General features: G+C 29.6%; 1 protein-coding gene across 1 annotated transcript; it reads right to left on the reverse strand.

Annotated features, from left to right (window-relative positions):
- Nucleotides 1-13,284: 13,284 nt before the first annotated feature.
- BDBG_00598 (uncharacterized protein) lies at nucleotides 13,285-13,728 on the reverse strand (the record flags this gene model as incomplete). The annotated part of the gene is made up of 2 exons (XM_031719957.1): nucleotides 13,285-13,569; nucleotides 13,696-13,728. 2 exons carry the CDS (start codon nucleotides 13,726-13,728, stop codon nucleotides 13,285-13,287), a joined length of 318 nt encoding a protein of 105 aa, XP_031575906.1.
- Nucleotides 13,729-15,295: the final 1,567 nt, after the last annotated feature.

The following is a 15,295-nucleotide window of genomic DNA, read 5'->3' on the forward strand; positions in this document are numbered from 1 at the left end:
CTATTAATAGACTCTTCAGCTTCAGAAAAGATGTGAGATAAGAGGATTATTACAGTCACAGAGCTGCTTAACCTTATATCATTCTCAATGATATTGTATAAGAGCTCTGAAAACACAAAGCTCATTACACTGTATAAGACCTGACTTGAAGCTCTATTTTCTGCATACAGTATTCACTGCTGAGATTGCAAAGCATTCTTAAAGATAGTTCTCAAGCTTATCAATAAGATAGCTTTCTGTTTCAAAGAGTTGATTTTTGTGAAATATAATAATTTTATTAATTACAGATTGATGAATCTCTTCAATGAGTATTTATATATATTAAAAGACATTATCTTTTAGAAGAATCTTTATCTTGCTAATTCATTAATACTGATAAGACATAATCTGAAGATTCTACTTAATACAGTCTATAAAGTAACTGAAGCAATTTCTTCAGTGACATTAAATCTACTCACTACAATGATTTCTTCAGTGACTTCAAATTCATCAATTGATGATGTGTTCATTGATGAGAAAATTCATCCTGAGTGTTTATTATTTCTCATACTCACTAATAATTGATGAATTGACTATGATATCTTCATAAGAATATCTATCTTTTTAGTGCAGAATACACTGAACTCTCTGAAACTCATAGTTGAATCTGATAACTCTTCAACATCTACAAGGAATATCACTATAGTGGAGAAATCTACAGTGAGAGAATCTTCAGTGAGACGACTTCTACATCTCTACGCGCTCACAACGTGTTTATCGATTTTTCGAATAAGAACCCGCCGATAGATCCATCGAAAAGCCCTCGATCATACGAGCATTTTGACCCCATCGCTGACCGCATACCCCGTGTGGTGGTGGAGTTATCCAGCCAAACGTGAACCAGACGTTGTTCGAAACTCCTGTGTGGTGGGATTATCCCGTGTTCACCCCTACCACACCACAACCCCGGGCCAAAGTGCCATACAAATTGTAAGGTGAAGAGACCTAGTCATATGCGCCAATCTTCTTGATTTTGGAAGATCCCCAATCTGTAATTGTGGAGATATCTGAGAAACAATCACTGTGAAAACCCTGTCTATCTTTGATGTTTCAAAACATTAACGCCAAGTCCCGCCCTCGTACCGCCCTTCCCAATCTGGCCCACCCCCGGCAGAAAAATACAAAAAGATACCTCGGCAACTGTTGATACATAACCAGCAGACAATGAGTCAATGACATGTCAACAACTATAAAATCAGTATACTTCAAGATCTGACTGAGCCGTTGATCCCTGCACAGTGAGATATATTAAATCTAGTTTTAATACCTCAATATTCAATAGATTCTGCAAGAGATTGAGAACAGCAATACTAGATTTCTATTGAATTTGAGAATTAACTCTATATTAATATAATGATTAACAAAGTCTTCTATTTTAAGATATAAATAATCAGTTCCTCTACATCTCACTGACAATATTTATATTATTATATAGAAACAGACTGATATTCTCTATAATATTGAGACTTTAAAGAGGAAAAGACTTGATAGAGAGTATACAGTAGTATATATCTTAGCAGTTTCTATCTCATTCTTCTGCAGCAGTTAATGCAAAAAAAAAAAAGATCTTAGAAATAGTTTTTTACTTCTCTTGAAAAAGTAAGATATTTTTCTCTGAATTTTATATAACATTCTTACAAAGAATTAAAAACAGAGCTGTTTTCTGTCATAATTTCATATTCTTTTAAGTAAGAATTACTTTTTCAGTGACTGAAGAGCTTTCATTAATACTTAATTCTTTTTTACACTCTTTATTAACTGATTTGAGTTGCACACTTATTATGTAAGAAGAATTGAATGCTTTAGAATAAAATTAAATAGTTTTAATCAATTTCTCTGTAAGAAATTAACTTATTTTTTGTTAGTTTTTCTCTTAAAAACTGTCATATTATCTGATTTATTATTAGTTGATATTATACTTTTTCTCACTGTATTTCAAGAAAGAGATTGTAAAGATTTTATTAATTTATCTTAAAAATCAATTTTAGTTTATTAGATTCTCTTTAAAAATCTAATCTAGTTACTGAACTAGTGTGAAAAAAATCACATATTTTATATATAAAAGTCTTTTATTCTTCTTTTGAAACAGTGTGACCAATGTTTCAATTCAAAATAGACTTAGAAATCTCTTAATTGAAACAGTCTGATTAACTTTTCAATTTAAAAGAGTTTAATAAATCTCTTAATTGAAATAGTCTGATCAACTTTTCATTGAGTGAGAACAATGAGTTTAAAAATACACTCAGTTGATGTGAAAAAAGATGCTTTCTCAAATACTATTTCTGAGATTGAAATGCTGAAGAGAAGAAAGAAAGAAGAAATAGAGAAATAATAAGTTCTAGAAATACAGAAGCTTGAAAAAGTGAGTAAAATTCTTGAAAAGCAGTATCTGAGTAAGATAAATGAAGAAGTTCTGTTAATTCTTTATACTCAGACTAGATAACTACAGGAGATGATTACGTTCAAACTTGGAATTTCAAACACAGTTTAAAAAACATTGAAAATTTCTAGTATAATCACTGATTCTTCATTTTACTCTTCTTCATTTTCTACTTCTTCTTCCTCTTCTTCTTTAAATCAGAAGAAAATATATACTCAAGCAGCTGAATCTGCTATCTCTAAATTTACTATCTCAAAACATGCTCAAAATCCTGAGAAAACTGAGAAGAATAATGCTTATACTTCTATTGATAGAAAAGTGAAGAAAAAAATGTAAAAGAAGAAAAACTTTCAAATCTTCAGAAATAGAAGACTTATTCTCAAAGTCTTAAACTAGAACATCTTATAAAGAAACAAGCTAAACTCAAATCTTATTTTCAGAATCAGAAATAAAATTAATCAGCAGTTCTTTTCTCAGTTAATAACTGATATTAAAGTTCAAAAACTAGTTACAGATTCAATTGAGTCATTCTTCTTTAAAAATTTCATTATTCTGACTACAATGTCTGAATTTAATGCAGAATTCCTTATTCAGAATAAGAATCTCTGAAAATGAGTAGTAGAATCTTTGTTAAATACAATAATTCTATCTGAGAGAGATGAAAAGTGTGATAAATTCATTCTTTATAATATTTCAGTGAAGATTTTTGACTGTGAAGAAGAAATACTACTTCTTAAAAATGAATTAAAAGAATACAACTCTATTCAACTGAGAAAAGAGCCTGTATAACTAAATTCAATTGAGTTCAGACAAAGCAGAAGAAGTGCCTCTGTTCTAGTATATACAAAGATACTTAAACAGTCAAAGATCTCTGAAGTAAGAGTAGCAGGTTTGAAAATGAGAGTTCATGAATACAAAGACTCAAGAATGAATCTCAAAGCTTAAACACAGTGTTCAAACTGTCAGAGATATGAACACTTTACAATCTTCTATTTCAGAGACTTAAAATGTGTATTCTATATCAGAGATCACAAAACTAGTGAGTATAAATGTAAAATATGCTTAAAAAGAGATAAAATATGTTAATACACTATACTTAAATGCTCTAATTGCAAAGAAAAACATGCATCTAGCTTAAAAGAATATATATTTACTTCAAGAATTTAAAAGAACTGAAGATAAGATGAAGCTCAAAGTCAATGTAGAACTGAAGAGAATAGTTGAGCTGATAAATCTGTAACTATAAGCTTAAAAAGAAGAAACTCTTAACTATTTAAATCTTCAAACTCTAATTCTTCAGTTAAATATAAACAGAATTTGAATTCTTAAACTTCTGTTAAGATTAGAGAATTGAGAAATAACTCTGATAATAAACTAGATAGAATGTAAGCAGTTGAGATTTCTGCTTTTCAAAATAGTTATAATTTACTATGTGATGATAGTGATTAGATTCTACTCTATCTCTATTCTCTTTTAGTATGAATATATAACAAAAATAATAAAAAAAGTTTAAAAGCTCTTCAAAAATCATATATATTCAAAATAATAGAAATAGAAACTTAAATTGTATTTATTCTTGTCTTCAAATTATATTTAAATAAAAAGTTAATTTTATACTTCTTTAGAAACTGAATTTTGATGCTGAGTAAAAATACATCATCTCTCATTCAAGCTACTACTACTTTCTATCTCAAAAGTCTGAGATAAAGTCAAGAGTTGTGATCTATAAAAGAAAGAGATCAAGATATTAATTTAATCTAAGATTTAATATAATGTCTGACTCTGATATTCTGATAAGTAATATTATAGATAAAGAGAATGAGTTTAATACTATACAGCTTATAAATATCTGTAATAAAAAGTCATTGAAGAAAAATAACAATGCCTGAATAATTAATAGAGGATTTTTAAACATAACTTCATTAAGAAACTCTATAATTGTAGAAGATTTTAATACACATCATCTCTGATAAAATTCAGATTATAAAAGAGTAGTGAGAGTAGATAATCTAGTTAAATGAATCTTTAAGCATGAAATAGATCTAGTTAACAAGTCTGATTAATAAATATTCTTTAGAAAAGACATGAAACAGAAATCTATTATAGATTGAATCTTTACATTATAAAATTTAATTAAAAAAAGACTTATAAACTGATTTATTAATTTAAATAAGATATCAGAATCAGATCATAAGATTATTTAATTTAATATTAAACTGAGTGAAAAATAAATAAGTGAAAATCCTCTTCTCTCTAATCAGTATAACTTTGAAAAAGCTGATTGAAAAGCAGTTAAAGAAAGTATAAAACTGTTAAAATCTGAAAAGCAGTATAAGCTATATTGAAATCTCAGTTAAGATATCTCAAATGAAATGCTTGAGAATAGAGTAAAGCTCATTACATCTATTATTCTAACAAGTGTTAAAGATAATATTTCAAAGAAAAAGTCTTCTAAGTATTTCAAATCTTGATAAAATGAGAATATCACATCTAAAAGAAAACAATTAACTACTACTAGAGGAGATTAGAAGAATGATGTAATATCTGATAAAGAGTTCAAAGCTGTCAGAAATGAATGTTTTTCAGATATTAAATAAGCTAAAACAGACTACTGAAACAAATTTCTTGAAGAAGCATAAGAAAAAGAAGTTTTTAAAGCTTTTAACTACACTAAAACAAGAAGTGTAGCAAAACTTTCAACCTTAGAATATGAGTTTCAGAATGAATCATATAAAGCATATTCTTTTGAGAAAAAATATCAAGCTTTTATAAGAATTCTCTTTCAAAACTCATCAGATTCAGAGAAAGAGAAAGAGAATATATTACTTTATAACTATATTAATAAAAATAACTGAGAATAATCTGAACTTTCACAGAATGAATTAGAGTTAGCTATCTTCTCAAGTTCAATTAAAACTGCTGCAGAGCCTGATTCAATCAATTACTTAATCATTCAAAATATATATTCCTACTTAAAGAATAAGTATTTTGAGCTCTTTTTCAATCTCTTGAAAAATGAGTATTATTCTAAATACTGAAGAGAAGTCACTGAAGTAATCCTTGCAAAACCTAATAGAAAAGCATCAATTTCTAAGTTATATAGAGTAATATCTCTATTGAACTATCTAGAAAAGGTTTTAGAAAGAATAATAGCTACTTAACTATCTTTTATAAGCTCTATTAGTAATTCTCTTCTATTTAATGAATAAATAAGAGATAGAAAACAATACTCTGTAATTAACACTGTTCTCTCAGTTATTCTTAATATTTAAATAGCAAAGTATGAAGATCTGATCTCAACTGCAGTTTTTATTGATATAAAAGATACATTTAATTATGTTTCAAAATCAAAGTTAATTCAGACTTTGAAGATGCTAAAAATATCACTTTCTCTAATAAAATGAGTTAACTGTTTTATATCTAAAAGAATTATATAACTATTCTTTGATGAAATGAAATAAGATAAGACTGAGATAAAAATAGAAGTATTATAAGAATCTTCAGTCTCACTTATTTTATTTACAATATACACTGTATATCTATTCAAGAATAGAGATATGAAAACAGTGAGATCTTCAAGTTATATGAATGACATTGATCTAGTCTACAGTTCAAAAACAATCAAAGAGAATTTAGAAGTAATTGAAAAAGTAGTAAAGAAAATCTTTGTTAGAGCAGATATCAATTAAATTGAATTTGATATGAATAAAACTAAGTTAATTCATTTCTTTTTTAGATTCAATGAGAAATAACTATATCTAACTCTTTTAAATCAAGAGATTAAACTCAGTTTAAATATTAAATAATTAGAAGTATGATTAAACTTCAAGTTGAATTTTAAATATCATATTCAACAAAGAACTATTAAGGTAGAAAGACTATTAAATATCATAATCAGACTGTTAAATACAGAGAGAGGTCTATTATTTCAGAATATGAGACAGTTATATATAGTCTGTATCATCTCAGTAGCTCATTATGAAGTTCAAGTTTGATGAAATAATCAAGAGAATTTCACAGAACTCTTTCAAAGTCTGTAAAACAGAGCTTTAAGAAGAATTCTGAAAGTATTCAAATCATCTTCTATTAAAGCAATGAAAATTAAAGCTTCAAGTTTCTCTTCTACTATTAGATTTGAAAAGATTTGTATGAACTATACTCTGAGAGTTATAAAGATGAGCTTAAATTATATAATCAGAGAAAGAGTCTCTTCTTCATTTTCATCAATTAACTCTGAAAATGATTTGAATTGAAATAGATTTCTGAATTGAAATAAAAATAATTATTTAAAGAAAATACTCTCTCAACTATACAGACTATACTCACTGACTAAAAATCAATTTTCTTTATTAAATGTTGAAAAAGTTGATCATGAGAAGATATCTCTCTGAAGAGAAAAGCTTGAATCTCTTATAAACTTGTAGATAAGTGAACTATCTAAAAGAGAGAATATGAACAGCATTTGAAGAGAATTTCTACTATTAATATAAAAGACTCTATTCTGATTTATTCAGATGACTCAAAAAATGAGAATTTGAATAGACTAAATGCAGACATTGCTTATACTAAAGATAATATCAATTTTATCTCAGATTTCTGAAATTTAGACTGTGAATCTGAAGTCTTTGATACTGAACTATTTGTAATAGTGAAAGCTTTCAAATTCATTGAAATAAAATCTTATAAAAGAGAAAATAGTTTAAAAGAGACATTAATATTCTCTGATAGTCAAGCTGCTTTAAAAAGACTTAGAAATAGTTAGATTTATAATAATTAAATAAATCTTGAACTGATTATAAATTCTGTTTTGAAAATTCAAAAGAGAAGAATATTAAAACTGATAATTCATCTACACTGAGTTTCTACTCATATGAATATTCATGGCAATGAATTGGCTGATTTAGCTGTAAAAAAGAGTTCAGAATTGAACTGATCTATTCAAAAAATAGTGTTCTGATCTTTTATAAAGAGAAAGATAAAAGAATCTTCTTTAGATAAGTGAAATGAAAGCTGACAGAAACAAAAGAAGAGTATACATTATTCAAGATTTGAAACAAAATTCAAGTGAAAATATTGTTTAATCAAATGTAAAAAGAAAATATTCTCATCTATAATTCAGCTGAAACTAGAACCTGGCTATTTCAAATCTTATATACAAAGATTTGATGATAGATTTGAGTCAATAGAATACTTATTCTGTAATGTAAATGAAAATTCTGAGTATATTGTAATGCACTGTGCATTATATAATAGTCTCAGAGTCAGATTGAAAGAGAAGTATGATCTAAATTAATTAAATATAAGATTCTTATTCTCAACTGAGACAGGAATTAAATACTTAATAGACTTTCTATCAGAAACTCAAGCAGCTATAAGAAAATGACTAAATTCAACAATATCTGAATATGAAGAGGAGGAAATTGATCAGATATGGTCTGTTAAAACAGCTATACACTATCTTTTAATAATTCATTCTGTTATAGTCTCTCTTTACTTTACTTTTTTCTTTCTATTCTTTTCTATCTCTTTATTTAATGTGTCTATCTTTAAGACTATGTTCTCTTTTCTTTTGTCATGATATTGTCAAATGATTTCCAAGTATTAGAAGATGTTAAAATACTGCAATTTGTAAACAGTTTTTGTATTCTGAGCTGAAATTTTCTGATTTTGCATATCTGAAACTGATAAATGTATAATAGTTGACTTTATAGATATAGGAAAAACTCTGACAACTAAAAGTTCACAGGTAGATCTTATAGTCTCTGACTGCATACATCTATAATTGAAGAATAATAATAATAATAATAATCTTCAGTGAGAGATAGTTTTGAAGACCTATTCATCAATTCTGAGATCACTGTACTTTTAATTCTGAAAAATCTCACATGTATCAAAGCTTTCATAGAATGAAAGTATTATTACAAGACCTGTGTTAAAGAGATTAACTATTTAAAACAGATTGAGATCTGATAACTGATAAAGAGAATATCACAAATGAGTGTTCTCTGTGATTAATAAGTATTTGACAAAAAGTTCAATAATATGAATGAGGTTATTCACTATAAGGCCTGCTGAGTGGTCTGTGAAAATCATTAACAGAAGAGAGTCAATTACTCAAGAATCCTTGCATCTGTCATCTCTATATTCATCTCTTGAGCTCTCATGATAATCTCAGTATCTCAGAAATAATATGTTCTGCAGATTGATATGATGAGTACTTTTTTAAACACTCAACTGCCTGCTGATGAATGAATATATATAAATCAACTCATAGAATTCTGTGAAGATCATGATAACTGTGTATGTGAGTTGATGCAGAGACTCTACAGTCTTAAGCAAGCAGCACTCTTATGATATAAGAAGCTGTGAAAAATGCTATTACACTCAGACTTCTGTATCAGTCTCTATGATACTGAGCTATTTATTCATGGTGAAAAACAGGTCTATATAATTATCTATGTGAATGATGTTCATCTCTACAGTCTGAAAATCAATGATCTGAACTAGGTCAAAGCTGAAATCACTGCTAATTACAAGATCAAGAATGTAGAGAATTTCAATCACTATTTAGAAATGAAGATTGATAGAGATTCAACTTCAATAATATTATCTCAACTTCTCTTTATAAGAAATCTTCTGAAGAAGTTCTTAGTAAATAACTGTCATTCTATATTCACTTCTATAGAGAGGAACATTGATTTCATAAATGATAATGAGAAACTAATTGTATACACAGCAGAATTTATTCTACAGTTCTATCAATTCAGTATCAGATCTCTGTAATATCTGACATTTAATACATGTTCTAATATGAGCTTCACTGCAGGATTTATTGAACAATTCAGCTCTCAGTCTACATCAAAGAACTCAGCTGCATTCAAATATACACTTCAATATCTACAGAGTTCAATCAATAAGAGTCTAATCTATCACAGAGGTGGTGAAATTGAATCTGTGACATACACAGATACTGATTGAGTCAGTAGAAATTCAGGATCTCATTCAATCACCGGTTATATCATCTATATGGCAGGTGGCCCTGTTGCATGATGAAGCTGCTGGTAAACAGAAGTCTTCAAATTATCAACAGAGGCCGAATATATTACATTCTTCAAGACTGTATATGAGCTTGTCTGTCTCTGAGAGCTTTTGAAAGACACTGAATTCATTTCATTTCATTTCAATAATCTGAATACTGATGATCACCTTATTTCTACCACAGTCAATAATCTGACTTATACAATTCATGCTGATAATAAGTCTGTCATAGAGCTATTCTCTTCTGAAGCAATTTCATGCTGCTCAAAGTATATAGCGATCTGTTTTCATATTCTTCATAATCTCATCTGCAAGAATGAAATATCTATCTGATATATTTCATCTGTCAAGAACGCGGTGAATGAGCTTACTAAACCACTTAAAACATTGAAATATACACATTGAAAGAAGAATATGAAGATGAAGAAATAGAGGAAAAAAAATGATGTATCTCATAACTGATTTTTCACTGCTACATATTTTCCAGTCATTTTTTGTACCTGTACTTTATTTAAAGGCGAATTGTGTATATAGCATTGTGTATAGTTACTCTGGTGAGTAAGAGTGTCAGGTCTAGACTGGCCGGCGGGACCATGAATTTCACATTTGGTCCCATTTGATCTGGTCTCATACATTTCTTGGCGTGAGTCCCACCAGGACCAAGCCTCAAAAAAATCTGAAAATGGACCATTTCTGAGAGAAATGGCGTGAAAAATGACCAGATTTAATTCAAGAACAGTGAAATGGGAGTAATTTCTCAGGATAAACTGTGAAAGATGATCATTCTTTCAAAATCAGAATGAGACTGAGACTGAAGATCAAAATCAGTCTCATTCAGTTCATCCAGTGATTGCTTATATAATCAGAATTTGGTAACAATTATTGATAACACTCATGAAACAACTAAATACATTCTTGTGCAAGTTTATTCTTCACTTTCTCATGAAAACTACACTTCTCTGATATACTGTGATCAGAGGTATTAAACTGTCTGATAATTTCATGTTTTATAATCATGAGTTTCTTGATTGTTTCTCCTTGTAATTGTTCTCAGCAATAGTGATAAATATCTCAACTTGAGTTGAACTTTCACTCCATTCTCACCTCTGTCAATGAAATTGTCAGAATATCACACATCATCAGTGCAACAGTTGAATATGTACTCTCAACAATTTTTCATAACTCTAGAATTGATTTGATGTGTAAATTCATCAGATTATCTTGAAGATAGCAGTCAAATTCAGTTTTACAAGTATGTAGTTTTGTCTGATTTTTGGTTGCAATCAATGTATGCAAGTTCTGTTTCAAAGTTAGTATTATAGTTCTATGAGATATGAAGTGTTACCAAAGATCATTACATACTAGAGAATTGTATTTCACTGTCTTCACATCTTAAACATCTGCTCATTCAAATCTCTGATAGTTGACATTGTAGTAGTCTCAGGCTAATTTGATATATGAGTCTCATTTCTTCTCTGTCTAATCTTGAGAAGTGTAGATATTAACTCAACAGAAGAGATCTAGTAGAGCTGCTACAGCATAGTACTCTGTAAAAGATTGTTCAGTTTTGCTGTAATAATATGCTAGTTTATTCCTTGCAGTAATAATAGCCTGTGCTATAGCATCATCCCAGACTGAATTTCTTTTTGAGTGATTCAACTGCTTCTCAAGATGAGTAAATAAACTGTTATATACTCACCAGACTGACTGCAGCATTGGTGTATGAGTGATTGAGACTGTCTTTATTATCTTATAAAACTGAAACAGTAAATCAATCACATATTTCAACTGAGTTCACTTCATATCAGAAAGTTTCAATGTCTGAATCTTTTCCTGATCAGAGTGTTACACTCAATGATCAATCATCTGACACAATTGAAAAGCCTGAACAGTCATCTTATATATTGAACTTCACTGTGTTCTAACATCCTGTATCATATTCAGTGATGTGACTGATTTTGTTTATTTTATTAAATATCATGAAATTGTTGTTGTTGTTTAGAAGAGGTACAAATTACATTAGCAATGTTTCAAATCTGTGATATTTAAATTATTAGTCAATCTATTCAAAATTAACAGTAGCATTATCAAAAAGCATTATTAAAAAGCAATATCAAAAAGTGTTGTTAAAAAACATTATCTTTTATAAAGTGAATGTAAAAGTTACTTGAGTAATCACTTTCATCTCATTCTCATTTCAAGAATCAGTCATCTCATTATTCTTCATCTCAATGTTAAGATTCTTTATCAGTGTTTGTATCACAAGTTGAACCACATGAGCAATGCAGAGGATATGACCTTGTTTATCATTTCAGAAATACAAAGCCAATTTTTGCTCCAAGCTGTTCATTATAGTGTAGTTATTCACAGTATTGTCAGTTGTAATTGTAAGAAGACTGAGACTAATATCTCAATAGTCATTTTTAATCACAGTCATTAATATCTCTGCTATATAATCCCCAGTATGACTACTGATCAATGATTGAAATTCAATTAATGTCTCTTGATAAGTTCAGTTCTCATCAATGTAATAACATGTAACTCTTATAAATGCAAGATTGTTTATACTAGTTCATGCATTCACTGTGAGAGACACTCTTTGATGATTCTTCAACTCTGATTCTAGATGTTGTATATTAACTTTGTAGTGTATCTTGAGGTTGAACCGAAGACAGAATCAATGGAGAATATGAAGATTTGAATTAAGTATTTGAAGAAGTGTTCAGAATTCAGGGTTTTCAATTGATTAAAGAGAAAGATTCAGAGATATACACATATGAAGTAATTATTCACAGAAGTTATCAGATGAGAGTTGTGAAATCAGAGTACTGATACATGATCATTTTCACATGATTTTCTTCAAATTAGAAAGTTAGTGTTATCAAAAATTGTTATCTGATAGAGCAACTTATCAGCCCAGTAGTAATTTTCTGATTATTTTTCTTTTATTGTCTGCATTCTGATGACTTCAGGTGTCAGAAAATTCCTTCAGAGTCATGATCAGTTTATGATGAATGTTTCTGAATGAAGTTGTAGTGATTATAGCAGAGAGATGACTCTTCAGTAATCTACAATACAATCTGTTGATAATTATTTCATAGTTCATCTCAGTATTTGTGTTGAGTTTTTTATAAATTTCATGACCTGAAATCAGATGTGAAGAATGAAGTGATCATTCATCATGATTGAAAGAGAGTATTCTGTGTTGAATTGTAAACAACATAGACTTTGTGATTCACAGTGATTTCTTGAAGAGTTTGTGAATCTTCAATAGAAGTAAAAGAAGTGAAAGAAGTGAATTCAGAAGACATGATAATAATTTGAGAAAGATGATAATTTATTTTCAATAACTGATCACTGATGTATGTAAGAAGAATTAATATAAGAGAAAATAATCTTCTTTCTTAGCTTAGTTATAATTTTAGTACTAACTCAGATTGAATATCATCAATGTATAAAAGTAAATAAACAATCTTGATTAATCTCTGTCATATTTCTTGAAATATATTAATATTATGAAAGAGAGTGTTACTAAATTGTGTTATCAGATGATATTATTAAAAATATATTAATATTGTGAATATCAATATTGAAAAAATGTTGATACTTATACATTATAGTGGCATGATAGTTGAATATATATATATATATTATTCCTGACATTGATAATTGATTACAACTTGTACAATAATTTTTGAAAACTCAAAATTAATTTCAATTATTAACTAATAGTTATGAACTTATAACTAACTAATATAAAAAGAAAAAAACTTTTTCTACTCATTATCTTTCTTCTCTTTCTCATTCTTCTCATCATTCTTCACAATTCACTTCTCATTCTCATTCTTCTTCTTCTCCTTCTCATCTGAGGTGATAATCATCTCAAAATCTCCCTCTGCTGCCTTCTCAGAGAAGGGTTCCTGCTGCTCTTCTTCAGCCAGGTCAACCTGTGCCTCAAAATCCCGCATTTCCTGGTCTGCTGTCTCAGGTTCCATCTCAGCAGCAAGCAGATTGGCATGCTCAGAGAGCAGGGCTGTCTCCTCAATGTCCTGAATCATGGAGTGCATTTGAGACCTGAACAAGGCCTCAATTCCCTCCTCTGCCAGCTCCTGCTAATCAATTAGAGAACAGAAGTGTTATTAAAAATCATTATCTCTCAATAAAAAACTTATCAGTTTTGACTTCTTTGTCTCTCATTTCAATATCTTCTCAATCTTCTTCTGTCACTGCTTATTTACAGTAACACTCTTCTTCTCCCTCTCTCTCTTCATCTTGGTCTTAAATCATTCTCAGAACTTCTCCTGGTCTCATCACTGCTGCATGAGGCTCTTCACTGTCTTCTTTTCTAATCTCTCATGAGTGGCATTATCTGCATTATTTCTATACTTAGTTCAGTCTAAATCTATCAGAAGTGTTACTTAAAATCATTATCATTCTACTCTCTTGCAGAGCCTCTTCAAGGCATTATAATGTGCCTTGCAATCTGTCTCTCTGTGCTTGAACACCTTCTTCTTCTCTTTCTTCAATCTGTGACAGTGCTCACGCGCCTTGATAATCCACAGGACCGCAGAATATTTGAAGGGGGATAACATGATTGGTTTTGATGAGTGTTGAGAGGGAAGTGAAGGCAGGCAATGATATAATAGTGATAATGATGATGATGATGATAATGATGATGATGATAATGATGATGAGAATGATGATGATAATGATGATAATAGTGATGATGATGATGATAATGATGATGATGATGATAATGAAATGAGAAGTGCATCAGAATATATTATTGACTTATCAAACATAAAGAGACAAAGAAACTATTAACAGCTTTCAGAGATGTACAGAAACAGCTACAGTGTTGCATAGCAACATTATCTTCATTCAATGCATGCACTATTGATATTCTTTGTATGCATTTATCATATAATCTATATCAGGGATACATGCAGAAAACAGATCTTTGTTGCTAGAGAGAATGATTGCAGTGATTCTCTGTTTTCATATTATAAAGATAAGTTATTCTCATTTCTTTCTTCTCTCTTTTCTCTTCTTCTTCAACTCATCACTAAGTCCAAGCTGGTATGAAAACTATTAAAACACTCATAGAAACCCTCAAATTGAAGAGTATAGACTAATCAAATTTTAAATACAGATGAATCAAATTATATTCAATAATACTAATTATTCATTCTTCTCTTAATAAAACAACAGTCACATCTTCTTCTTCCCCCCTCTCAAACAAAACATGGCTCGCGAAAAGTGAGTACCACGCCAGACTATAATGATCAACACAGCCCCAGTACACAGGGCTGCATACACGCAGTGCATGCTGGACTGGGAGACTGTGTGAGTTGCAAACTGATAGCAGCATCTCAGAGAGAGCTGTGCAGTGTGGGAAAGCCGCAACCCTCAGTCACATGTGCAGAGAGTGAATTGCTGCAGTAAGTGCATGTGCATTGCATGAAAGTAATGCTTTTTGATAACACTCAGTCTCTGATATCATGAAAATAGAGTCTCTTCATGAGATCTGTTTTTACCAGAAGTCAGAAGATCTTATATTTCTCAAGATCATCTTCACATGCCTTGTCTGTGAAATTGATGAGAGGAATCATCAATTTCAGTATTCTGTCCTTGATGTCATTCAAGTGGCAGCAGAGTCCACCCTGGCCACACTTTTTAAGTGTATGTTTTCTAATTATTCACATTTATACAGATATATACTGATTATTTATTAGATAATGTTAAGACAATGATTCATCACAGCCATGTTATTCTCACTGTGAGGGATACACAGTTGATAATGAACATTGTGAAGACTCTGAGAAGTGAGTATTTTGA

This window comes from Blastomyces gilchristii (assembly GCF_000003855.2).
Source record: "Blastomyces gilchristii SLH14081 genomic scaffold supercont1.1, whole genome shotgun sequence".
NCBI classification, from domain to species: Eukaryota; Fungi; Ascomycota; class Eurotiomycetes; order Onygenales; family Ajellomycetaceae; genus Blastomyces; species Blastomyces gilchristii.